Here is a 26,369-nt window from a genome sequence, read left to right on the forward strand (position 1 = left end):
GAATTCATCCTCCGAGGACATTCCTTCTTGCATTCTCTTGTAGTCTCTGCATCTGATAGCTCCTAATTGGAGTCGAGACATCCTTTGAGCAATTCTTGTAGTCTCTGCGTCTGATAGCTTCTGACTTGAATGCTGTTTAGACTTTCTTCTATCAGCCACGTTGATGGTGACTTCAGGGAATTCATCATTTTGGACAGCTGCTCTTCTTTTGCGGAAATGTCTCGGCTTAGGTTTCGATAATACAGAGACTTTTCGTGGGATGACTTCTCGTTTGAAACAGTCACATTCTGATAATGCTGTTTTGACGAGTCGTGCACAGGAACAACGAGAGTTTATCTCTCGAATAACTCTCTTTCGAAAATTATTCACAACTTCAACTTGATCATACGATTCATCGGTATGATTGCCAAAAAATCGTATCGTCTGTTGGTATGATCTCCCAGGTATGACGATATCATTTGGTGAATGCGTCTTCTTCTGGGGGTATAAAACCTTGTTGGCATTCTCAGGACAATTTATTTTTGTTTTTGAGCGATCCAAGGTTATGTTGGGAGTCGCACGTCTGAAACCACCCATTTGCGGGTATGGGGTCTTAACGGGCTCCGAATGCTGATTTTGCATAAGTCCAGACTTTGGAATCCAAACTTGACGAAGTTTTGGTGATTCTTTGGTCACCATTTCCTTTCTCTTTTCTCGTCTTTGTTGTGAGAGAGCATGGTGTTAGACCCTAGAGGGGGGGTGATTAGGGTCTTATGCTAATCTAATCCGATTAAATGCCAATTAAAAACTAATTAACAAGTTATCCTAGCAAGTATGAAATATCACAAGATATATGAGCTAGGATAAGCAATGTAAACAAAGAGATATATCCTATATGATAAAATATATATATATGCAAGGATATATAAACTAACACAAGGGGTAAACAATGTGAACTAGATAGTGGATCATATAAATGATGAGCTAATGACAATGGCGATAAGAAATATAAACACAAGTATAAATAAACGCCAAAGCACACTCAAACACAAGATATGATCACGGAGTTCGGACCTTCCGTCCTACGTCTCCGCTCCCCACTCCCGGGGAGAAATCCACTAACACAATCCGGTTTGGAAGCCGGAACTTCTTCTACACACTCGGTTTTCTAGCTAACCGAAAACTCTACAACTCACACTCTTGCAATCACACTCTACACCCACTAAGTGTTGGACCTAGCCGTGTCTCCCTCAAGTGCTCGGTTACAACCTCTCCCTAGGCACGTCAACCGACGCCACTCCTCTTGGGACGATCCCCGACTCTCACCACACACTCCTCACTCGGTGTACAAGTGTATTACAAAGTGATTCTCACAATAAGCACAAATATGACAAATGATTGTTCTCAAAACAAGGTGAGAACTCAATTAAGCACAACTCTTAGTCACAAACCCACAACCCCAAATTATACTATGAATGTAAATACAATAAGCTCAAAAGGTTGTGTGTGAACAAAGAGATATAAATCAAAACTAAACTCAATGTAGTTCTAGCTTAATAACAATGATAATCAAATATATAAAAAAGCTAGAAATAGAGTTTAGAAAACTTCTCAATATATCAAGAGTTGGAGGGAGAATAGTTGAATGCCCAAACACCAATAGATGATCTCCTCAAGCTCTTGTAGAATTGAATCACAAAAACAAACTCTCAATTTGCTTAAAAGCTTTTTAAACACACTTAAACCAAACTAAAACCCTTGTTAAAAACTTTATTAAACTTGATTAAAAACTCTCTTAGTTAGGTGGAGAGCTGAAGGCAATGGGGTATTTATACCCTCTCAAAACTCAGCCAAAAAACCCCAAGCCAAAGGACAACAAAGCCCCCAGAAAGCTCCTCAGAAAAGTAGCCGTTGTGCCCAACGGATCTATTGTCGGTCGACCGAAAATTCCGTCGGTCGACCGATGGAAAAATTCGGTCGACCGATGGAAAGTTCGGTCGACCGTTATCCAGGTCGAAAACAGGAAATCAAGCAAACACTTATCCGGTCGACCGGTGCGGTCGACCGAAGGAAGCTCTCGGTCGACCGGACCGGTCGACCGACGACTCTCTGGAAAACTTCTGAGAAATGGTCAATTGACCGGTCGACCGTACCGGTCGACCGAAAACTGACATCCCAGATTCTGAAAACTGTTTATCTGATTTTTAAAACACTGTTTAAAAATATCAAATAAATTCAGAAAAATGTAAAACTTTGGGGAATGATTGTAGACATGATAATACACATGCTACAAAAACTGGTTTTCTAAAAAGACTTCCCAAATGAGAAATATCATCATTTTACAAAATAGTCCAAAACATGAAAACCTGAAAATTGATATTTTGATATTTTGACTTAAACAACATTTTGAAACCTTATGAAATGATTGTATAGACTTGATAAAAGATATAACATGTTGTTATGAAGTCTATAACCTAGAAATACAATATTTTCATAAAATTGCATATTCTATGCAATATATTCAAAACACTAAATATGATTTCATTAAATATAAGCTTGTTAAAGGTGAAATCATATATAGGCATATAAACATGAAACAAAATAGTATTTTCCAATTCTATTCATTTGTTTCATAGTAAAACTTGAAAACTATCAAACCAAAACATATATGTATATATATAACTATATATATACAAAAACCAAAACGTGTATGTGTGTATATGATTGAGCTTAAAGTACTAACACACATAATATAAATTCCTAAACTAAATTACCCAAGCAATGATCTTGATCTTCAATAAGCTTGACTTGGTAATCTCGCGGATGAAGCTTGAACTTGGATCTTGAACTTTGAATAGCAAGGCTTCACCGACATTCCGCCAACCTCCTTTGGATATGATCGTTGAAGCTCTATTCCATCCATCCTCCAACAACGTTGTTTGTCTACAAAACATAGGAATGCACAAACACTAGACAAACAACATTAGTAATAAATTGTTTGTTAAACATCATCAAAACAAGAAGGCCAACAATCTCCCCCTTTTTGATGATGACAAACAATTTACAAAAAGGAATATATGCATGAAGGAAATGAACATATACAAGATAATAACTCACATGCATATAAACACACGATGTTTTTGTATACGTTCTTTGAGGGTCGAACGAGCCCTTTTGACGAGTGTCCATTCCTCCGTCGTGAATTGTGCAGAAACGTGAGTAGTTTGTCGTTGCGTTGAACAAACCACTTGTTGTTTCCTCGACTCTAAGTCCGCATAATAACGAACTCCGTCGGTTTGTTCAAATGCCTTAGCTATTTGACGAGCACGACGCTGACGCTGTCTCTGACGAGCTCTTTTCGTCAATGTCGTCGGGCTTTGATTCGATGACTCTTCAATTAGATAAGAGCCATTTTGAGCAGAGGTGTTGCGAGTGAAATTCTCAGCAACAATCAAGCGAGAATCTTCATTTTGTGCCTTCTTTGGCATGTAAGTCTTCCTCAATTGTGAGATCCTCTTGTATTTGCGAGAGGATGATGAGAGATATTCCTCAAACTTGGTTTGGTCGAATTCGTATTCGACCATGGATTCAACTGGAATCTTGATCGGCTGCGACACGACGGTCTCGGCAGCGAGACCGTTGGCTCCCACTGTGGTCGCCAGTTTGTTTTCGCCAAAAGTCGAATTTGTTGTCGAATTCATTATATCTTCGGTCGATTACAATAAATTCAAAGAAAACAGCCTTTTTATAAGACTCTTTTACACAACAAAAAGAAAATTACAACTCTTGAGAAAATAAACGCAGGATCGTTGTTTGGATCACTGCTTTCGTGGGATCTTTGCCTGTGCCGGGAGCGCTTTGACTCGTGGACCGCCAAGTCACAGATTCTGATTGAATCGTGAGGGGTTTATGATTCTGACTTCGTTTATCGAAGTGAGAAATTGAAACGATATCTTATCGATGTAAGATAGTCGTTCTTCGCGTTAGCCCGTGGACCACCAAATCACAGATTCTGATCGAATCGTGAGGGGTTTATGATTCTGACTTCGTTTATCGAAGTGAGAAATTGAAACGATATCTTATCGATGTAAGATAGTCGTTCTTCTTGAAATCAAGTCAAAGCCTGATTATCAAGGAGTGGCCGTAAGATCAGCACCTCTGCTCTCTCTCTGCTCTGGATTGCTCTGAAGTGCTCACAATGATCAGCCCTGGATCTCTCTGCCGGAATCCCCCTCTGAAAATGGCCTTCGGGGGGTATTTATAACCCTCTGGATGAACAGTGCTCGCGAGACGAGACAGTGTTTGCTGTCTCGCTGGGCGAGACAGTGTTTGCTGTCTCGCTGGGCGAGACAGTGTTTGCTGTCTCGCTGGGCGAGACAGTGTTTGCTGTCTCGACCCGCGAGACAGTAAATACTGTCTCGGAAACAGTAACCGCAGGCAGTTTTCGTTTTAACTGCCTTCCCACGTTTCAAACTCCTTTATTTTGGCAGTTATCCACGTGATTCTCGCCCACGATGTTTCCCACGTTCTTGAACAGTTAGTGGCACGTGTAGGGCAGTTACAAAGGCGGTTTTGACCATCTGAAAACTATCTCACGTGCGAGACAGTAAATTCTGTCTCGCACGGCGAGACACGTGGGCGAGACAGTAAAAGTCTGTCTCGCCCGCGAGACAGTAAAGACTGTCTCGCACGGCGAGACAGTAAAGACTGTCTCGCGCGGCGAGACAGTCAAGTCTGTCTCGTACGGCGAGACAGTCAAGACTTGTGTTTTTTTTCTGCCTTTTTGGATGATTTCCTCTTGAGCTGTATTTGGATATCTTTCAGCATTTTTTGACGCCTACAATTATCACTTGGAATACATACACATGGAGGAGTTACCTCGGTCTTGATCCCGCGGAACACCCCGATTCCAGCCACAAAGGAGAACAACTTCACTACCACTGCCGATAACCAAACAAGCGTCCGTATCCAGGTCTTCGAAGGCGAGAGAACGATGACCGAGGACAACAATTTGCTGGGGAAATTTAAGCTCTCTGGCATTCCTCCTGCCCCGAGGGGTATTCCACAGATTAATGTTCGTTTCGATATAGATGTCAACGGGATCTTGAATGTCTCTGCTGAAGACAAGGCGACCGGGCAGAAAAACAAGATCACGATCACCAACGACAGGGGCAGGCTGACCAAGGAGGAGATTGAGGAGATGGTTTTTGAAGCGGAGAGGTTTAAGGCAGAAGACATGGCAAATAAGAAAAGGGTAGAGGCGAGGAACGCACTCGACAGCTACGCATATGGGCTGAAGAGCACTCTCAAGGGTTTGTCGACGATGGCCTCTACCGATAAGAAAATGGTCGAGGGAGCAGTTGAGCGGACTATCGAATGGCTGGACGGTAACCAGTTGGCCGAGACCGAGGAGTTTGAGTATAAGAAGAAGGAACTTGAGGAGATATCCAACCCTATCTTTGTGAAGATGTACAGGGGCTGGTGATGATGCCTCATTCCCTTGATGCATGATGCAATCTTCATCAGTTCATACCCACTGAAGTACGACGTTCGCCGGTAGTTGCTAGTCCTGAACTGCTCTGTCAATTTGGATCTCTTCTCATAGAGGGGCCATGATTTAAGACAGTACTTATTTTATTTTCATGTTCTATCCTGCACTCTGGGTACGTGTTTATGCTTCTAAATCAATGTCATCTTCTTTTAGGTTAGAATATATATAGAATATAGATAGACAGAATATAGGAACTCGTTTAAGCTTATGGTTGATGTTTAGATATTTATTGACACCTAATCAACTCGCATTATGATGAGATAATAGTTTGATCTGCGGGGATCATATCAAATGAAAATAGAATGAAGTAGAGGATGAAATGATCATTCCCACTCTCCCGATTTGGATGCTATTAGAAATTATAAAATCGAGCGTGAATGACAATCTTATTCTCAATCTCACGTTTATCATCATTTATTCACAAGTGGGAATGACGTGTTGTGTTCTAATAATAATACCCTTGCAACAACATTGAATTTTAAAATATTAAATATATATATATATATATATATATATTTTCAGGTTTTAGAAATAAGTTTCATGGAGATAATTTTTCAAACTTTTTCATATAAATAATCTTTCATGATATAGTTTTATTTTGGTGCATCACATCTGCAATGATTTCCGTCTTTTGACTTACTAACCAAAAAATATCTTTCACGAAATTTATTTTGAATAAAAATAATTATTGTAGGCTGTCTAAAAATCACAATAGATAGTTGATCCCCCCATCAAACACCGATGATGGAAGTTACAATCTGACGACTTCCAGAAGGCTACAATTTGATAACTTTCACGTAGAAGGCTACAATCTGACGACCTTCACGACAACTGATGAAAGCTCTAATTCAACAGCCTTCACAATCAACATCGGGAGTTACAATCTGACGACTCTCATATTTTCAAAGAGCCAAGACGAAGGTTACAAGGTGACGATCTTTGCAACGCTCTAGCAAAAGAGACTACAAATTGACGGTCTCTTCATATTAAAACGCATATATCTCTCAAACCGTAAGGAATTTGGCAAAACGGAGGAAGCGAACCGAAGCCTTTGGCTAGGTTCGGATGGATCCGCCTCGTCGAGATAGTCGATTTTCATATATAATTCGTCCAATTCCGACTTACGGTTTGAAAGTTATGACCTGTTCGTCGCAGCAAATTATGTTCTGAAGTCCGTCTGCAAGACCGGACTTCGTCAGAACATTGGACTTAGCTTGAAGCTCGCCAAGCCCGCCTAAGATTCGCCTCTGCATTATAGAGTCAAAACGCACAGGTGGAACCAGCGTTATAACCTCAAAACGCAGAGGTTATCCTTGTGATATAACATCAAAACGCAGAGTTACGACCCAACTCTGCGTTTTCAGCCTAAAACGCAGAGTTACGGCCCAACTCTGCGTTTTCAGCCTAAAACGCAGAGTTCACCTCTAAAACGGCCCAACTGTGCGTTTTCAGCCTAAAACAGGCTCAACTCTGCGTTTTCAGCCTTTAAACAGGCTCAACTCTGCGTTTTCAGCCTAAAACGCAAAGTTCATCTCTAAAACGGCCCAACTGTGCGTTTTCAACCTAAAACAGGCTCAACTCTGCGTTTTCAGCCTAAAACGCAGAGTTCATCTCCAAAACAGCACGACCTGTGCGTTTTCAGCCTTTAAACAGGCCCAACTTTGCATTTTCAGCCTAAAACGCATAGTTCATCTCTAAAACAGCACGACCTATGCGTTTTCAGCCTTTAAACAGGCCCAACTCTGTGTTTTCAGCCTTTAAACAGGCCCAACTGTGCGTTTTCAGGCCTAACTCTGCGTTTCAGGTCCAGAAACGCACAGTTCGGGCCCAGAACACTGTTTTCAGCGTTTTGACTCGTTCAAAGCACTAACAGAACGGTTTCAAAACCGTTTTCCCCACGATTTAGGGAGCTGTTTAAGAGGGGGCGGTTACACCCCCACTCAGCCTATTGAGGAGCAGATTAAGGGGATAGTTACCACCCTTAATCCCCTATAAATAGTGGGAAACTCAACTGACTTCGGGGCTCTCTTGGATCCTTCTTTTTGGGGGCAGCAAAGAAGAGATCTTCGGCTAGCTTCTGATCGGATTTTATCTCATCAACAGAGAGGTATTCGGTCAAGGGCTTTTGGGATCTGAGACTTGGCAGCAAAGGGGGAATTTCTTGGAGATCGGATCATTCTCCAACAGAGATCATCTTCAAGATTGGCAACAGGAGCATTCCCTTGGCTTATAACCGACTTTCGGTTCAAATCAACTCTTTTTCAAGAGGTCAAACTCGTTCAGAGTTATCAACTCGATCAGAGTTCAAAACTTGCTCTGCAAGTTCTTCTTCAAACTCGATCAGAGTTATCAACTCATCAAGAGTTTTAAACTTGTTTTGCAAGTTCTCCACAGCGTCAAATCGTGAGGAGAAGACTACGTTCCAGTGAATCAAGACGTGCGGATCGTCAACGGAGAGCAAGTTCGACACAATCAATCGAAGGAGGCACTCCATCGCTACCAAGAAGAACCCAGTTTTAAACAAAGGGGATAATCAAATTCGTTCTCCTCTCTTTTGTAATCGGAATCCAAATTGTAATTGATTTTGAGAGGAATACAAGTCAATTTTTCTTTCATTGTCTTTTTACTGTAAATTTCCAACAAACAATTACATTTTATATTTATTATGTTGGCTATAGTTTAAAATCTAACTACGGTGAGGCATATCTATGTTTAGGCAGCTGAGCTTCGAAAAAAATAGAATCGTGATTTTTTTTTTAAGATATGTTTCATACGTGCTAGATGGGGGCATCATTTTTTAATATTTGTTTCTCTAGTAAACGAGGGCAAAATCGTAAGTTATGTAATAATTATGACTCCCACTTAAAGAGGCAAAATCTTTATTCTTCATCCTGCACAAACTTAAATTTCTTCGACACTTTTATCCAATAAGATTCTCCTTCATCCTCTCTTTTCGTCTCATCAGTAGAACACCCTTCTTCACTTGTTGGTTTTAGAGATGTAGACCCAAACTTTGGAACAAGCATACACAGCAGGATTTTTTTCTAAGTTTGGAAATCAGGCGAAGCAGGCGGAACTTAAGTTCAGGCGAAGCAGGCAAACTTCGCAGTTCAGGCGAACTTCGTAGAAAACATATTCCTATTCTGTTTCATTTTTAGGGTTTGCTTATAAATAGGGATGTGAGGGCTGCGTTTTTCTTGCTGTTGTTTCTGATTTTTAAGAGCAATTTTAGTAGCGAATTTCAGAGAAAATTCAGCACTTTGAGATCAGAGATCTTGGAGAAAGAGGTAGCCATTTGCAGGCATTGTAATCTTCATCAATAATCAAAGAATTTCTGGTGTGGCTCCCGAGAACGTAGACACGTTTGCCAAACCTCGTTAAATCCGGTGTTCTCTCTTCTTTATTTATTCTTTCCTGCAAGTTTTTTATTTTGTTGTGATTTCTTGCTTGCTATTCTTTCGACACAAGATCCAGAGGACACGGTTGTTGATTTTCCAACACCCAACATCACTTCCCCTAACTAAACCAAACCCTAATCATAATGATTAACCACTTCTTTGGATTAGGGTTTGGGTTTGAAGTAGGAGAGATTAAAGGAGAAGAGAGGGCTTCATTGATGAGAGAGAGAGAGAGAGAGAGAGAATTGAGGAGGGTCTTGTTGAACAAAGGGGTAGAAGAAATTTTAGTTTGGGGTGGTTGAAGGAGAAGAAGGGTGTGAAATACAATAATTTTAAGAGATCGGGTGGGATGAAGAAATTTTTTTCCAATAAATAACTACATATTGGGCTGGAAAAATTAAACGCCGAGGAGATTTTGTACTCAAATGCCACTTTTTCAAACTTTAAATGCCAAAAAAGCACTGGGATTATTTTAAATATCAAAGTAGTAAATGTGATTTATTTTAAATACCAATCTAATAATTTAACTTATTTAAGTGCCAATTTCCCTTTTTCCTAGCTCTCTTTTAGACTATAAAACTCACTCCCTACAGATATAGCTGGGGTTGGCCGACCTTAAACTATTAAAGTTTGCCGCGTGCAGCCGAAAGCTTACCGCAAGTCCAATTTGTCTTCTTCCTTTACCTTATAAATAAATAAATAAAATCCTTCCAAAAATTTCCACTGTATTTTGCTCTTCTCAGTCATATTATAATCTTGGGCCTTGGAGGACATTAGTCATGTTATCACATTATAAAACTTGTGGGGGTATTTGATCGTACAGCAGAATAAAGTGCAGGCACAGCCAGTGAAGGCATCATCATGTGAATGCTTTTATACTCATTACATTAATACGCCAGGACCCAAATAGGAGACCTAAGGCATGGGACAGACGGGGTGTCAACATCCGGTTGCATGATGAACTGTTCATAAACAGTTCATTGTTTATGAACAGTTCATCATGCAACCGGATGTTGACACCCCGTCTGTCCCATGGCTTGGATCCCCTATTTGGATCCTTGTAGCAACACCCTACTCAATATTGTACCCTACTCAATATTGTTTTGGTGTTGAGCTATAATAGCTCCAGGTGTTAGGCTATGAACTTAGGCATCTAACTTTGCCTAATTCCCTTTGGTATCTTGTTCATCATCATCCTTGTTAGCCTTTTGAGGTTATCAATGCCTATAATTGTTCTTATGGAAAAGATAAAGGAGGGAAATACTGTGCTTATGGAAAATTTTCAGAAATTTTTTCCTCTTTTTAGTTTATTCTCTCATTTATTTTAAGCCGTGGAAAAAAGAAAAGAGAAGGGGAAAAAACCTGGTAACTAATGACATTTTTGTTGTATAAAGACTGGGGATCTATAATTCAGGGGAAAATGACATCTCAATATGAAGTTAGGATTCTTTTCACGGGTCGAAATCTGAACTTTTTTTTTCCTTACATGCATAACATCTTGAATCCTTTTAAATTCATTTTAAATGCATATCATCTTGCATCCTCTGATATAAAATTTACAATGTTATGATGATGGTTGAGGGTTACAGTCTTATAGCAAACCACCATTGAGGTTCCCATGCACGAATTCTCCGATTGTATCTTGCACTTCTTGAATATGAGAAGGAATTACTTCCATCTCATTAGAGAGAGAGAGGAAGAAAAATAGATGATTATGTAAGTTTGGATATAATACTCAAATTTCTCTATTGAGTTAAATTGAGCTCAGAACTATTAATCTCCATCTTCACACTTTTAAGTAAAATCCTTGCTTGTAGTGCCCTTTATATTCCTTGCTCATGGGATGAGGCAAGATTCTGCAAAAGATAAAAGCATTATTGCTGCCAGGCTTTGCTGCTAAAAAACTAAAAACATTGATTTGATGAAGATGCCTCTATTCCAAAAACCAATCAATCAATCAAACTTTTGGCCCACCATATAGTGTGACTTTGATTACTCTATTTCCATCTCAAAGTTAACACAAATGAGCTCCAAATTTTCTCCTTATCCATTGCTCATTCTTATGCTAACAGTAAAATTTTAAAATTGGTTGCACTTAAAGAGTAACCACTCCAGTGACTTCACTACAAGCAAGAGATGTTGAGGCACAAATGGTACCTCTTTTGTCTCACCTAATCACATGATTGATACCAAAAATTATTGCATCCTTCGGTCATTAATACCTAATCTTCTCTGCGTGAAAGAAAAATCAAAGGGCTCGAACATTGCAACACTCAATTGGTTCCAGCTGCCAACCATCTTCTGATTCTAGAAACCATTCATAGTCGAGGATCGTTTGCTTCGTTGCAATTGCAAGGACTGTATTTCGATTCGTGGCAATTGTTTCTTTAATCGTCGCTAATAAATGCATCTACAACTATGATTGCAAAAATACATTTAATAGCTGCAGTAAATGGTGATTAGTACATTTTTTGCACTGCGAAGGAGATCGATAATTAAACTCCAATTGCACCAAATTGCAACGGAAGACTAAAACCTGGCACCCAAAACAAACAAACTACATCTACAACTGCAGTGTGTAAGTAGTAAACTTCAAATGCAACTCCAATTGCTCCTTAAAATTTACTTAACACTGTTTTCCCCTCGTATGCTTGCAGCATTTTCCTATTTTCACACTCTAAAGAATTATGGGGAGCTCTAAAAATAACGAAAGACGGCAATTTGGAAGAAGATGGTTACGAAAGACGATAGATAGAGCCTTTGATCCTAATTTCTGAAATTATTACTGTAATTGGCAACACCCCCAATCTGAGCAGCCCCCCTACTGAATCCAAAAGAGTGGGATTTTCTCTCTTTTTCAACGCAAGGAGTCCGCAGAGAACTCGACACCAAGCAACAAACAATCCAAAAGTAGCAGCCGCAAATTTATACGGAAAGAAGAACTCTTTTAATCAAGTCATTTCACCAAACAGCCCTAACTAAATATACATTAAAAGTGATTGTTTAAAAAAAATCACAGATTTTTTTTTTAATCAAGGCAATGGGTTTACCTGCGAAGAGCTCGGGGGGTTTTTCCCAATAAAAATTGTGATAAAAGACCCATCCTCCTCCTCTAAACCCTTTGAACTAGGAACGTGAGTAGTCTTCGTAGCTTCCTCTCTCAGCGTCCTCATATACAATTTCTCCTCAGCATCCCTCAAGAACTTGAACTTCGGAGGAGGTGAAGACTTAACCGTCCTGTTATTATTATAATAATTGCAATTACCCACCTCGTCGAAAAGAGGGTTTGGGGTTAGCGGCGGAGTGAAGAAAGGAGGAGACGACAGAGGAGTCAAAAACGGGGGAGTTTGGTCAGAAACTTGCAGCATGTCACTCAAGCTCCTCCCCCTTCTTGATTTGCCATCGTCGGACTCCAAATCCTCTTTGGTCTCCTCTTTGATGGTGAAGAGGAATCTCGGGGGCCCGGAGAGGGAGTGGAGCCTCATGAGCTCCGCCTCCATCCCTTCTTCTTCTCCTCCTCCTCCTCCAAAAGGATTAATGAAGGCGTCATTAGATGGCGCGTTTGGGATCTCTTGAGGGTTGAGGGCTGATGAGGCTAAGGAGTTTGGCTTTTTCCAGCAGAAGAAGTAAAGGAGCTCTCTTGCTGGGCTTTTGAAGCTCTCCTCTTCTTCTTCTTCTTCCTCCTCCTCCTCCGCCTTTTCTGAGATTTCCCTGTTGGGTGTTCTCTTTTTCCACCATAGCAAGTAGCAGAGCTCGGCGAGTAGAGCGAGGAGGAGGAAAGAGGAGACCAAGGTCAGCCCAGTGCCCAAACTGCTCAAAGGCCTCATCTTTCGATCAAAAGGACGGAGATTTCGGCGAACGCAAGAAGACCCAGATGCTGAAGCTGCAGAAAGGTTGAAGCTTTAACCATCAGAAAACCACCATTAGCTTTTGAAATTTTCGAGAGCTGGAAGCAGCGGAGGGCGGGTTGCTGTCGATGCTGTGGCTGTGATTTGTGAGGGGGGGAGGGGGGTTTGAGGGGTTCGAGAGAGGATCACATGGGCAAAGAGACTGGAAAAGGCCGGTGTCGTTTTCCGAAGGCCAAAAGAAAATCTTAAAACTTTTTTTTTTAATTCTTTCTTTTTTTATTATCATATACTAGTTTGGTTGGTTTTTTTTTTTCTACATTAACCCTGCTTTTTTTAATATGATATGATTTGAATTTTTGAAAGTACTACAGTATCCCGCTCTACAACAGTATCTTTTAAATGTTACAGTATACCCGTGTGCTACAGTACTATTTTAAATTAATTATTAGCTACAGTAATAATACTACAGTAAATACTACTGTAGTATTTACTGTAGCGTGAATAGTGAATCTGTGGTGCTCCTATTTGGATAAAGGAATAGATATATATAGCTCTTGCGAAAAGTTTTTATTGTGACGGGGATGATGGCCTTCATTCTGAGTCTTAATGACGATAAGACTTCCAGCAAGGGTTCGGATTTAGTCCACTGCATGCAGACATTGGAGTGATCATAATCATACTTTTAAGGATAAATTGCATATAATCCCCCAACTAATACCTTTAACCGCAACAACCCTCTCAAATTTTCCGGTAGCACTCAGCACACAGGAGAGGGGTGTTACCCGAAAATTGTCTTTCTAAAAATGACAATACACAGACGGTAAGTGCTAATAAATAAGTTAAATAACATAGTGAAAGAGTTGCTTGCAATTTATCCTATTTTAAAATATGATTATCAATATTTTTTATATATTGATATATTAAATTATTAATATATACTTATATAGTATATAATATTATATATATATATATATATATATATATATATATAAAGTATTATGATATAATAATATAAAATATTATAATTTATTTAATAAATTGCTTCTAGGCCCCAAATTTGAACTTTCAATGTGCGCTCAACCCCGCCTTTTTTTTAAATGTGCTTTAAACCCTATTTTTTTGAAAAAAAATGTGCCAAGACCCTCCATCATGATTCCAGCTCATGCCAATGCAGTTGATTAGACATGTCAGATCATGATTAGACATGTCAAGCTGGCTTTAATCCTAAATTTTACTGCTCGCTCTTTCTCATGCTAGTGGATGTTAACTCTTGGCAGCTAACATGTTAACTCTTATATTAATGTGCCTACACGAAGTTCCTTGTGACGGCACCGAGCGGCAGAGCGAGGGAGGGGGCAGAGGGGGACGGAGGAGGAGAGGGAGGTGTAGGGGGAGGTGCAGCGAGGGAGGGAGGGAGGCGGGGGAGGGGAAGGGAAGCGGGAGGTGCAGCGGGGAGGGAGGCTGGGGAGGAGGCGGAGGGAGGTGTAAGGGGAGGGGAGGAGGCCGAGCGGGGGAGGGATGCGAGCGACGCTTGGGAATGCGCTGGCGGCAGAGCGGGGAGGGGACGGCGACGGTGGAGGCAGTGTGTAGGGGAGGCGGGCGTGTGAGAGGGGAGGACGTGGGGGAGGGGAAGGGAGGCGGCGTGGGGAGGAGGATGGGGGCGAGGGGAGGGAGGCGGAGGCGGAGGAGGGAGCCAACACGGGAAAGGGGCAAAGGGGGACCGGCAATGGAGGAGGAGGATGGAGGTGAAGGGAGGGCAAAATCGGGTTTTTGGATATGGAGGGGTCTGGACGTAATTTTTTAAAAAAGGAGGGGTTGCAGCACATTAGGGAAAGTAAGAGGGGCTGGGGCACAATAGAAGTTGGGTTTTGGGACCTTGAAGCAATTTTCCCTTATTTTTATCTAAATATCCTATTGTCATTAATATATTAAGTTTTTAAATAATAATGTATTAACAATTTCTTTCTATAATATTATTATATTATGATATTTTTATTATATTAATATTTGTTATAATATACGTAATTTATCATTAATAAGTTATTTACTTTATAATATATAATTATTTTTTCCATTATTTTATAATTTAATATAATATTATTATATTTTGATATTATTATTATATTAATATTTGTTATAATATATGTAATTTATCATTAATAAGTTATTTACTTTATAATATATAATTATTTTTTCCATTATTTTATAATGTAATATATTATTATTTTTTATAAAATATATTATGAATATATTAATATTTAATCTTTTATTCTAATAGGAGTTATTATTTTACTACTAAATATTCTTATTACATAAATATATTATAGAACATATTATTCATACATTAATAATATATTTTATTAATTAAATAATATAGTAGAGTACTTTTTTGTTATATAATTCAATATTATATCGTTACTATAGTATTATTTATTAACAATAAATTATTATCTATTGCTTTATCAATATATTTTATCTTATTATTATTTGCTATTAATTTAATGTAAATAATAGTATTTAAAATGTAATTATTATATTATCTTAGTTATAACATTATATGTATTATTAATTAATGGTATCGATCATAGTATTGATACATTAGGAATATAATATTATAATGTAATTTATTTAAATAATATAATATTATTTAATATTATATTATATTATAGATTGTAACAAATAGAATATATTTTCATTTTATTACTATATTTTATTTATATATCTAATTTATTATTATTTAATATTAATATAATATATCTAATATAATAGTATTTGAAATATAATTATTATATTATAATAATTATAATATTATATATATTATTCATTAATGATATTAAACATAATATTGATATATTTGGAAACTAATGTTATAATGTAACATATTAAATAATATAATTTAATACTATATTATATTATGTTTTTGTAATGAATATATTATATTAGATATATTATTAATACACTATGTTAGACATTATATTAATACCCTTGAAACTCAAAACGTGAATACCAAACTTGAAACACTTTTTTGATGTTTTAAAATAATGTTATATTTTTTATTTTTGTTATTAAAACCTAATAAAAACATCATAATTTTCAAACACATGAATGTTTTGCCTTTCACTAAAATACCATGCAAATCCTAAAAACACCGTGGCGGCCGAACGCTGCCTTAATAATAAAGCGAGCGTTGCGAGCTCAGTGCATTAGAATTTAGATCCCATCAACTAACTGTCCACGTGTGTGGTAACGCGAAATATCGGTCTCGGAATCAGCGAAAAGAACTCCGACACGTTGAGCCTTCAGATTCCCAGTTTAGTACGGAAAGAAGCAAGGGTCAATACAGCGAAGACAAAGGCGGAAGGACACGCGTCTTTTATTTACTGGAGGTACCGCGATAACAGTGCTACACATGCGGATCATTATACGGACCATTTATTTACTACTGATGCATCGGATCTCACCCCAGAAGAAACGGCGAGTTGGCTTTTCTATGGATGGGCCGCGGTTTTTTATGCAGATTAGTACTTAAAGAAACGTAAATTCAAAGAAGACACGTAAAAGATTTTGAAATAAAATTGTCTCCATTTGATTATAGTAATGTAGAAAGTTAGTGAAGGCGATTTTGCTTCCACTTCATCTAATAAGGAAAATTAGTACAATAATCCATGAGATCATCATGATTCACTAACCCCAATGACGAGTTAATTACGGCACACAGGTGACTAGTGAGTAGTTTTCTTCCACAAAGCAGGAGGAGATGCTTAACTAAAGTAATTACAATTAGAAGAATAATTTGCGGAGAATCACCCTCTGTCAAATCTACTATATATTGTGTCAAAATTCTGAAGTTACGAGTCAAAGCCCGGACTCACGGGGCGAGATCTTAGAAATTTACAAGGACAGAGATTCAATCTTGGATTTCTACGGTACCACGCGTCAACAGATCCTGACACCACACCAAACTTCGAAAATTGTATTCAAAAATTGAGTGTTGTAATTTTACACTCTGAATATGAACCATCAACTTGTTTGTTAGCGCTTATCATTCCTTAATTCTTGAAAAATAGGATGATATTTGTAATTTATCCTGCTCAAAATGTTAGGGACTCAGGGGGCATAAGTGCTAACTGAATGTGTGAATGAGAGGATTATCTGCAATTTATAATGTTCAAAATACAACTTGCTTAATAACTAGGTGTAATAAAGAGGAAATATGTGCTACGGAAGGGATTTGTTTCTAGCATAAGTTTTATCATAACTGAAACCTATCAAAACCTAGACTTGAAATGAACACCTACTATGTATAGATAAAAGTTATCTTAAAGAATAATGCAGCCTGAGCCTCTTAAGAATATGACATTAATTAAGCGGCATCTTTCTTATCTATTCAGTTAAATTTCAGGATCAAGGGAAAATGACTGCTCATCTCCTAGTTTAACAAACTTTCCATCAAGATTCAATCTTAACTAGATTGCTACTTGTAAATTAGTAATTAAGGTACTGTTTGGCAAAGGGTTAAGTGAGGGGTTAAGGAGACTTAACCCCTTCTTAACCTGCCAAACACAACAAATCTATATAAGGGTTAAAGTGAGTTAACCCTCCATAATTTGCCAAACATAAAAAATATAGAAGGGTTAAGTTAACCCCTCTAGAGGGGTTAAAATGAGTTAACCCCTCAAAATGAGGGGTTTACTAATACTCCTATTTAGATGGAATAAGAGTTAACCCTTCTAATTATAAAGAAAATAGTCAAAATCATTGTTATTCCCAAACACTAAAACTGATCATAAGGGCTAAAATAAAACTTATTAAACAGGTTAATAATTTAGTCCTTCGGATTATCAAATGGGCTAAGTACATTAATCATTCTCTTTAACCCCTCTTCATTAACCATTTGCCAAACGGGGCCTAGGGCAATAAATAATACTATTTGAGTTCAGTTTTCATCATCTACAATGTGGAATCAGACAAATACTTAAAAAAGACAATTATAATAGCAAGGGATCAACGATGCCTGCTTAATGTCAAGCATAGCAGACCGACACGCGCAATGCACGTGTATGTCTGTGTGCACTGGCATAGCTTAAAGATCCAGCCAAAGATGAGAGTCAATTTGCTTCCAATCTCAAATAACGGAGAAAGGATTACATTGGATAAATTCATATAAGTTTGAAGATTGCATATCCAGGAAAGAAGAAGAAAATTTTGCAGGGTTAGCATGTTAGCAATCTCCAAAGAATTCAGCAAAATTTTAATAAGCACATTAGATAAAATGTGTCGCTGCATCGTAACACTGCGATAAAGTTATATCATATCAAGACTAGTATATGCAACACTTTATAACATTTGCTGAACCTAACTAAAATTCAAATGTTTTCATTCAGATATACGGTAGGTATGAAGCAGTTATCCTCTTCGTGATTATTTATCCGTTCATATCTGTCATAGATATCGAAAAATATCTCATCTACAGCTCCAAGCAGATCAATTTCAGGTTTAGTTCAACCGCAGGGTTGTCAGTCTCAGCTTCAGTTGAAACAAAAGCCATGTATTTTCCTTGCGGGGCTACATTGTGAGCATAAGAGCAGCAGAATACATACATGTAATACGAAGAAATCATAAATAAAAAAATAGTCATCATAAACATTAATAATGTTTTTTCATTTTTTTTATCTGTCGGAAAAATTTACATGTCTATCCAAGCTGTTTTTGTGGAATAACAATCTGCACCGAGTGTGAATCATTTGTGTATGGGATTGGATGGCTCATTATGCAAATTGCACGAGATACTCTTCCGACCTTTTGAACCTGTCACAATTGTAATTTTCATTTTACAAGTTTTTCATCAAGCAAAAATTAACAATGAACTGTTTGTATCTAACATTGTAAGTTTGTAACTTTTTTCAAATATTTACCTTGCCAGGTATATATGAAGGATCACAGACTACTTTTTTGCACTTTGCGGTTTCCCCCTCAGAAGTTACACCATAAGCTTTTCCATTTTCATCAAACTCTGCCTGTCACCCAAAACATTACACATTGGTCATATTCTACAATTTGAAGATTTTATATAAAAAAATTCAGGAGTAATTCAAAGTTTGGGCAGTCGTAAATTTAAAGAAATTGCTGAGTTCTTTTGGTTTTACCTTGCATTCTGGTTTATGGAGCATGTAGGTTCAACCACAAACAGCACTTAACCTGGCAAAACCCTACAAATGATGAACGACTTCATGCATCATCATTCATAACCTTTTGGAAATTCAACCAACACTTTATGGTAATTCATGAGAAAAACCCGAGGAAGTTATCCTAATCCATAAAGAGGGTAAATGTATGGAGATCCTCCCTTGAAAACGTAGCAGTGATTCCGCATAAAGCTAACCGAAACAAGTACAAAATATCATGAGCACTCTGAAAAAAAAATTAACAAAATAGAAATAAAAACATCGACAGACCTCAATTCCTGACTTGGTTTATTATCATAACAGATCCTTGGAAACTGATTTATCTTCGTCTCTAAAAGTCCCTGAGCCCTCAGTTCACCGGTATTTATAGAATCAAGTATCTTCATTCTTTCTACAGACTCCATTGCAGGCCGATCCAAGTAACTATCATCGTTATGAAGCGCCACCGCATGGCCGACAAAATCAATCGTGTTGTCATCTAACCCATACTTCCTACATAACAGAGAAACATAAAATGAGTGCCAACCTGCATATATGACAAAGAACAATATCCAAAAATTATTGAAATTATCATAGATAGTATGTATTAGACAGGTCTAAAGTAATAAAAAAAATTGAGATCAAATATTCTTACTAGATTACTTCTCTCGTTTAACTTTGTTGAGGTCCGATACTTCATGGGATTTTTGGATCATTTTCATCATAATCTCGCACATAAATGAAGAATTTTCGTACGCGGCGTTTCTCAAATAGCCCCATCAACGCGTTGATGTCAATGCTTCCACATCAGTTGCTGGTACTTTGTATATCTGACATGTTATAGTAGAACATAAACATACATAAATGACCAGAATCAAGATGCACAGATAGTAAAAACTATGTACACATATATATCGCATACCTTCCCTTTATTGTACGCGAAACTACCCTCCACAGCTTTGAAATTCAAGTACTTGGTAACGTTAGTGTGTACAAGAACACGGACAAGGGCCCGATTAATTAGCCACCATGAACCGCAGAATGAATAATTGTGGATATAAACTACAGAAATGGAAACATAATGTCCATATGCAAAGAACAGGATCACAAACAGAGTATCATGACCATCTAGATCATGCCGAGTTTCGAACAATCGTGGTATAAGAAATGGCCATAGATCGACGGCATGAAAACAGTGTTGAATATAGTATTTCCTAGTAATTTATTTTCGTAGGACTTTTCTTGATTACGGTTTGTTTGGGTCAAAAGTTGATGTTTTCATTGTCATCGAATCTATTACAACTTTGGTCGTTACAATAAACTCAAATAAACAAGAAAAGATCGATCTTTTTATAAGATCTCCTTATACAATGAAAATACAAAAAGTATAACTCTTGTCAAACAGCGCAACAGACATTTATCACCCGCTGCTTGCGTCGAATCTTTGCCTGTGCCGGGGACGTTGATATCCGTGGACCGTTGCGGATCAGATCCGATTGACAGATTATGGAATCAAAACTCCTACTTCACGAAGGAAGTATTCGCTGCAGCGATAATCTCGACCAAACGAGATTACGACTCTTCTCGAGATTAAGACTAAGCTTAAATCCGGAGGAATAGGGTACGGGTCTCAGATCTCTCGAACTTCACTCTTTATGCACAGTAACTCGCTAAGATCTGCTAACCCTCGTTGTAAATTCGTGGCTCCACTCTCCAATTCAGCAGCGTTTCGCCCTCTTGATCTCTGTAGGCGTATAAAAATGCCTATAGATATGAATATCCCTATCTAAGTTAGAGGAAATCATCCAAAGCCAAAAGAAGCAAAGGAACATGTGAAACAACATAGAAGAACAATATGAACACCCACGATAAGAAACACTGACACGCATTTGCGCGGTAGTGGAAGGTGTTGTGCACACAAACAGAGTGATATTCCTATACGAATTTGTAGATCTCTTCGATAGCTTTCCAACGCATCTTGGATCACCTCATTCCGACATCGGACGAGGAAGTTAGAGCCAAAATACCCGAGAGGTCGCAAACTACATCGAAGGTGCGCGGCAGTGCACACTGCCGCGGTAACAGCGCGACAGTACAAGGTGTCGCGCAAATAAACATAGTGAAGCGGCAATGGGAAGTCGTAGAGCTCTTCGATAGCTTTCCAACGCATCGAAAGGAGGCGTGAAGAGTACCACTCTGGCCTGGGTCCTCTCTATCAGAGAAGGCCACAGAGGGAAAGGGGACTACAAAGAAAAGTTGGAAAACAGTTGAACAAAAAGGCTAACAGATAAGAAAACCCGCACTAAGTAGCCGCAGCGATTATTGTTGTCGCGCGTTACCGCGGCAGTATACGCTGTCGCGTTCAGGCGCGGCAGTACGAGCTGCCGCGGTAACTGAATGGCACCCCTTGTTTCGGAAAACAAGGGTTTGAGCCAAAATTGTATTTTGGCCGTGGTACACATCTTGATTGAACAAGATATGTAGTTTTTTTTAGTATCAATCCCCTCGATGGGGGATGTCAACTCTTCCCGGATGCCTCTCAAAGGAGGCAAGCGAGGTTATACGAGCAAAAAACATCAATTTTGGATAGAAAAGAAGTTGAAAGCTCACCTCCGAACGATGCAGCGGCAGCCTCAACCTCATCAGACGCCTGTGCTGCAGATTTCCCTTTGGGAACCCTGGATTTCTTGGGAGACATGGTGAAATCAACCTAAGAACAAGGAAAATTAGGGTTTAGAGATGAGATCTCGAATTAAATAGCAAAGCAAACATAAAATACAAGAGATGGGCTCGGTTTTACCAGAGGATAGAAGGAATCGAACTCGAAAGATGAGGAAATTGAAGAAAAGGCTCAAAACCCTAGATCTTGTTCGAGCAAGAAATAACCCAAATATGAAGAGGTGGAGAGGGGAAAAGCCAGAAGATCCTTTTATAGGGTGTTTGAAGAGGTTTCGAACTCAAAAGAGCGGGGAAAAGTGACCCGAAGAAGCCCAACATCAAGTTTATAACTTGACTGGCCGAAGCGCTGCGCGGCACTCGACACTGTCGCGCTCGAGCGCGACAGTCTATGTTGCCGCGCTCGAGCGCGACAGTCTATGTCTACGTGCTCAAGCGCGACAGTAGAAGCTGCCGCGGCAGTTCATTCTGACACGCCGAGGCACTGTGCATACACAATAATCCCTTGGGTGTTTGAACACGTACATCTCCCTCTGTATTTGGAATATATCTCCGGACACTCCGATGAGTATATGAGTATAAACTGCATCTCCTTGAACCTCCCAACGGGTATATGAGGTTAAACTGTTTCCCGAACACTCCAATAGAGCATATGAGTATAAACTATTTCTCCATTCTTCAACAACAGTTCTGATTCAAGACTTCGACGACGGGCACGCGATAAACGCAGCACCGGAGGAATCTTAGCTATTCTACAAAGCACTGAATAAGCTAAAAGATAAAGAAGTCAAGAATTGAAGCCATTCACAGACCATTCTACGCAATTTCCTCAACAAAGAACTGGAGAAATTGCAGGGAAAGCCTATCATATCCAAAGTGTCCCAGACTCCTCTCTAAAAAAAATGATGATGAGTCTGAGATACTTTGGAGGGGGTATCTGTAAGCGTCAAAAAATGTTTACGGACATCCAAACACCTCTCAAGACAAAATAGAAGAACAATATACACGTCATCATGCAGCACTGTGGCGCGGCAGGACATGGTGCCGCGGCTAAGGCGCGGCAACCCATGGTGCCGCGGCTAAAGCGCGGCAGCCCATGGTGCCGCGGCTAAGGCGCGGCAGCCTAGGGTGCCGCGGCTTAAGCGCTGCAACCTGCAGTGCCGCGGCAATTAAAGAAGGATGCTATGGCAGTTATAACTCGAGACAGCACAAACGGTCTCGGAGGTGCGCGTCAGCAGCGACTGCCACGGTAATGTATCGCACACTTAAACTATAATATGCTACAAATCTGAAGAAGCTCAAAATATAAAAGTTGTAGATCTCTTCGTTAGCTTTCCAACGCATCTTGGATCACCTCATTCCGACATCGGACGAGGAAGTTAGAGCCAAAATACTCGAGAGGTGCGTGGCAGTGGTAACTGCCGCGGCAATGCGCGACACCACATACTGTCGCAGCCACTGGGAAGCTGAACACGTCATTTTTGACAGTTTTCTCGAGTTTTGTGCAGCCCACATGGCTTATTAACTGCTGGGGGTCACTTATGAACGTGGGGGAAGCAGTTACAAGCAAAAATCATGCCCACTAACCTCATAAAAAGATGGTATTTAAGTAGTGGGACGACGGTTACAAAAGGGGGCTGATGAGAGAGTAGCCAAGAGGACTGATGAGAGAGTATTTTGGAGCAGAAGAGGCTTGAGCTTTCAGTGATTTTGAAGAAGAGAGAGAATTTTCATCTTTCGTAAACAACGTTTGGTGAATCCTAGAGATCTAAGCTCAGACTTGATCTTTGGAAGAACGAACATCTTACATCGATAAGATATTCGTTTTCAAATCTTAACTTCGATAAACGAAGGAGAGATCCCTAAGCACCTTCACGATCTTTGAATCGGTGGTCAACGAGCCAAAGCACTCACGGCACAGGCAAAGTCCCACAAAGCAGGAGTTAATAGACAATTTCAGTTGTATTTTCTTTTATTTTCATTGTAATTTCTTGTAAACACATCAAAGTTTAATGGAATCTGCAATGGAAACGACTTTCGCTGAAAACAATCTCCTCCCCGTGAAATGAACCCCTATGCATGTATTTATAGGCTTCGGTTGGGGGGGTTCGGATAAGAATGATGGATTTGGTCATATCTTCAGTCAATAACGCCCGAACCATATTTGTGGATGATATCAAGTCAGTTGGGAACCCCTAGAACAGATAAATCCCGAGAAAACCGCTCAAAACCGTCAAAAACACGTTTGGGGCTCGGATCTACGCGACGGGTGCTGCTGACCCGCAGGGGGCGCGGGTCGGAGACATCCGACCGGTGTGGGCGCTGGTCGATTGCGTCTGACTCGTGTGGGCACGGGTCGGCTACGTCCGACCCGTGCGGGCGTAGGTCAGTTGCGACCGAACCGCGCGGGCGCAGGTCAGCTGCGACCGAACCGCGCGGGCGCGGGGTTTTGGCCTTTGTTGTTTTTTGATAGCGCGGGGGTTTTGGCCTTTTACTGAATTTCTTGTTATTTTCCCGACTTTCCAGAATTTGTATTTTCTATCGTTTTGCGTATTTGATCATCTTGTTGACTTGTACGATTTGCTAACTTGCTTCATACGCTCGTTAGCTTCTTTACGGCACTTGGAACCGACCGACATGCTCGTCGAGCACTTTGGATCTGACCGACAAGTGCGTTGCGCACTTTGGATCTGACCGACAAGCGCGTCGGACACTTTGGATTTGATCAACAAACGTGGCAGGTACTTGGAGCTGCCTGACAAGCCCGTCAGGTACTTGGAGTCGCCTGACAAGTACGTTCCGTCACTTTGAGTTGACCGACGTGCGCGAGCTGATTAACATTCGCGAGCTGACTGACGAGCGCGCGTTGAATTACGTACGTGCGTTGACTGACGTGCGCGAGCTGATTGATGTGCGCAGCGGCCAATCGGATAATCTTTTTTAACTCGGATGATGACGTTCATCGTCTTCTCTTCACCTCGAGTTGCGTGCGGCCACTTATAGGCATATTTAGACGCCTACACGGTTTTTCTTTGACAGGCCTTTCTATATTACCTTAGGAACCAGGTCTACATCGTATTCCTTGCTTGGACCGAGATCTTCGGGAGGCTTATCGATCTCGCCCTTGAATCGCTTCCAGAGCTGCTGTGCATGAGAAAAACATGGGGGTTATATATAAAAACATTGTGAATTTAACAAATTAAAATTAGAGTGAAAAGAAAAAGGGAAAAGGAAACAAAGACAACAATCAAGAATACCTGAATGAGAGCGAGTGATGTTGACTCTCCTCCATGTGAAGGACCTCCAATTATCAAAACATTAAATATCACGACATTACTGTAAATAGAAACATGCGGTCTTTTCCTAGACGTTCTTATTCCACTAAAATATAGTACAAATATTTTTGGTTCTGTCAGTATATCATCTCTCTTAAATTTTTTAGGGTCAGCTACACGAATCGTATTTCATCTCAATAAAAATTATACTTGCCACAAGAAAACTAGTAGTATATATGCAATGTGCATCGAGTGATCATTCTTAAAATTGCAATAAACCTAAGGAACACTTCTACCATCAAAATTAACGACTTGTTACTTAACAAATAACTGTAAGTATGAAATCAAAGAGTGATTAGGCTCGTTGCCAAATGAATGCGTTCACCTTCATTCCGTTCACAGAGAGGAGGCCGCTGAGGATGCATTCTTTGAGGGAGGGAGAGAGAAAGAAGAAGAAGAGCCTGAGCAGAGGGAGGGAGAGAGAGGGGAAAAAATGATTCCCAATTGACACGTGTCATCACCTCCCGCCCAATTCGGATTCAAAACCAGGATTATCGGATCCCAGAAAGGAAACCCATGATTGAATTCTAATCGTATTTTATTAGATTAGTGATTGCGTAAGTTTCCATTTTCGTCTCTTTTTCCCCCTTTTTGGGTGTCAAATCGAGTCCTACACACAGTCGTACGCCCAATTACTTTTGTCAGATTTAAGATGACGCGGCGTCGGTGTGGCAATCGGATTGAATTAGTTGGGTGCGCGTATCAAATCCGAAATCCATTTTTTGTTCATTAGTTATTTGTATCTGTGGCATTTTTTTTTAAAGAAAAAACAGGGCCAGAAGACCTCAACGACAAAAAGAAAAACAAAAAAAAAACAGCTATAAGTACATACTCAGGGGAAAGAAAAACAGGCAACAAAAGAGGGTTTGATACAAAAACAAAAGGAGCCCTGAGGGAGGCTTACGGCTTGCAAGCTGAAGGGAGGATCTACTGAGGAAATGATATATCATGGGAGCCTGTTGCTGTCTTCACTTGATTCCAGAATCTCTGGGAGGCCCGAGGATTGGAGGATATTCTTTAGTTTGATGGCCTTCTTGGAAGCAGATGCACCTGTCCAGAAAATAAGAAAGTTTACCGATTTGTTGATGATTTGCTGGGGGGAGCTGATCAAGTTGGAGAAAGTACAATCATTCCTAGCTTACCAAATGACCCAACAGATGGTAGGGAAGCATATGCTCCAGAGGTGACGAGCTGAAGATTGGATGGATAGGTCATGGCAGATGGCTAAGCATTGGCTGATGCTGAAGATTGTATCTGTGATATTGACATCACGTGATGCCAATCTACTGCAGAGAAATTTTCTAACATGTGCCTTTACTTATTTGATGTATTACATAAGACATATCTAATAACCTCAACAATTAATCACATCCAGAAACGCAAACAGTCTGAGCATGTAATATTGGCTAGTTGATTTT

General features: G+C 39.6%; 2 protein-coding genes and 1 pseudogene across 4 annotated transcripts; 1 reads left to right on the forward strand and 2 right to left on the reverse strand.

Annotated features, from left to right (window-relative positions):
- On the forward strand, positions 4,823–5,632 carry LOC109829606 (probable mediator of RNA polymerase II transcription subunit 37c; the record flags this gene model as incomplete). The annotated part of the gene is made up of 1 exon (XM_020396668.1): positions 4,823–5,632. A coding segment is annotated over one exon (642 nt), but the record flags the coding sequence as incomplete, so codon positions are not given.
- Positions 10,462–12,993, reverse strand: LOC109829882. Of its 3 annotated transcripts, none has more exons than XM_020396959.1 (2): positions 11,979–12,991; positions 10,462–10,784 (listed from the first exon to the last, which is right to left on the reverse strand). In XM_020396959.1, exons 1-2 carry the CDS (start codon positions 12,753–12,755, stop codon positions 10,752–10,754), a joined length of 810 nt encoding a protein of 269 aa, XP_020252548.1. In that variant the 5' UTR covers positions 12,756–12,991; the 3' UTR covers positions 10,462–10,751. The 3 variants fall into 3 exon arrangements, with proteins under 3 accessions (XP_020252548.1, XP_020252547.1, XP_020252550.1); XM_020396958.1 differs by lacking the exon at positions 10,462–10,784 and adding an exon at positions 10,824–11,338 and having other exon boundaries at positions 11,979–12,993; XM_020396961.1 differs by lacking the exon at positions 10,462–10,784 and adding an exon at positions 11,324–11,344.
- LOC109829607 lies at positions 18,143–26,166 on the reverse strand (annotated as a pseudogene).

The sequence above is a fragment of the Asparagus officinalis genome, chromosome 2 (assembly GCF_001876935.1).
Source record: "Asparagus officinalis chromosome 2, Aspof.V1, whole genome shotgun sequence".
NCBI lineage: Eukaryota > Viridiplantae > Streptophyta > Magnoliopsida > Asparagales > Asparagaceae > Asparagus > Asparagus officinalis.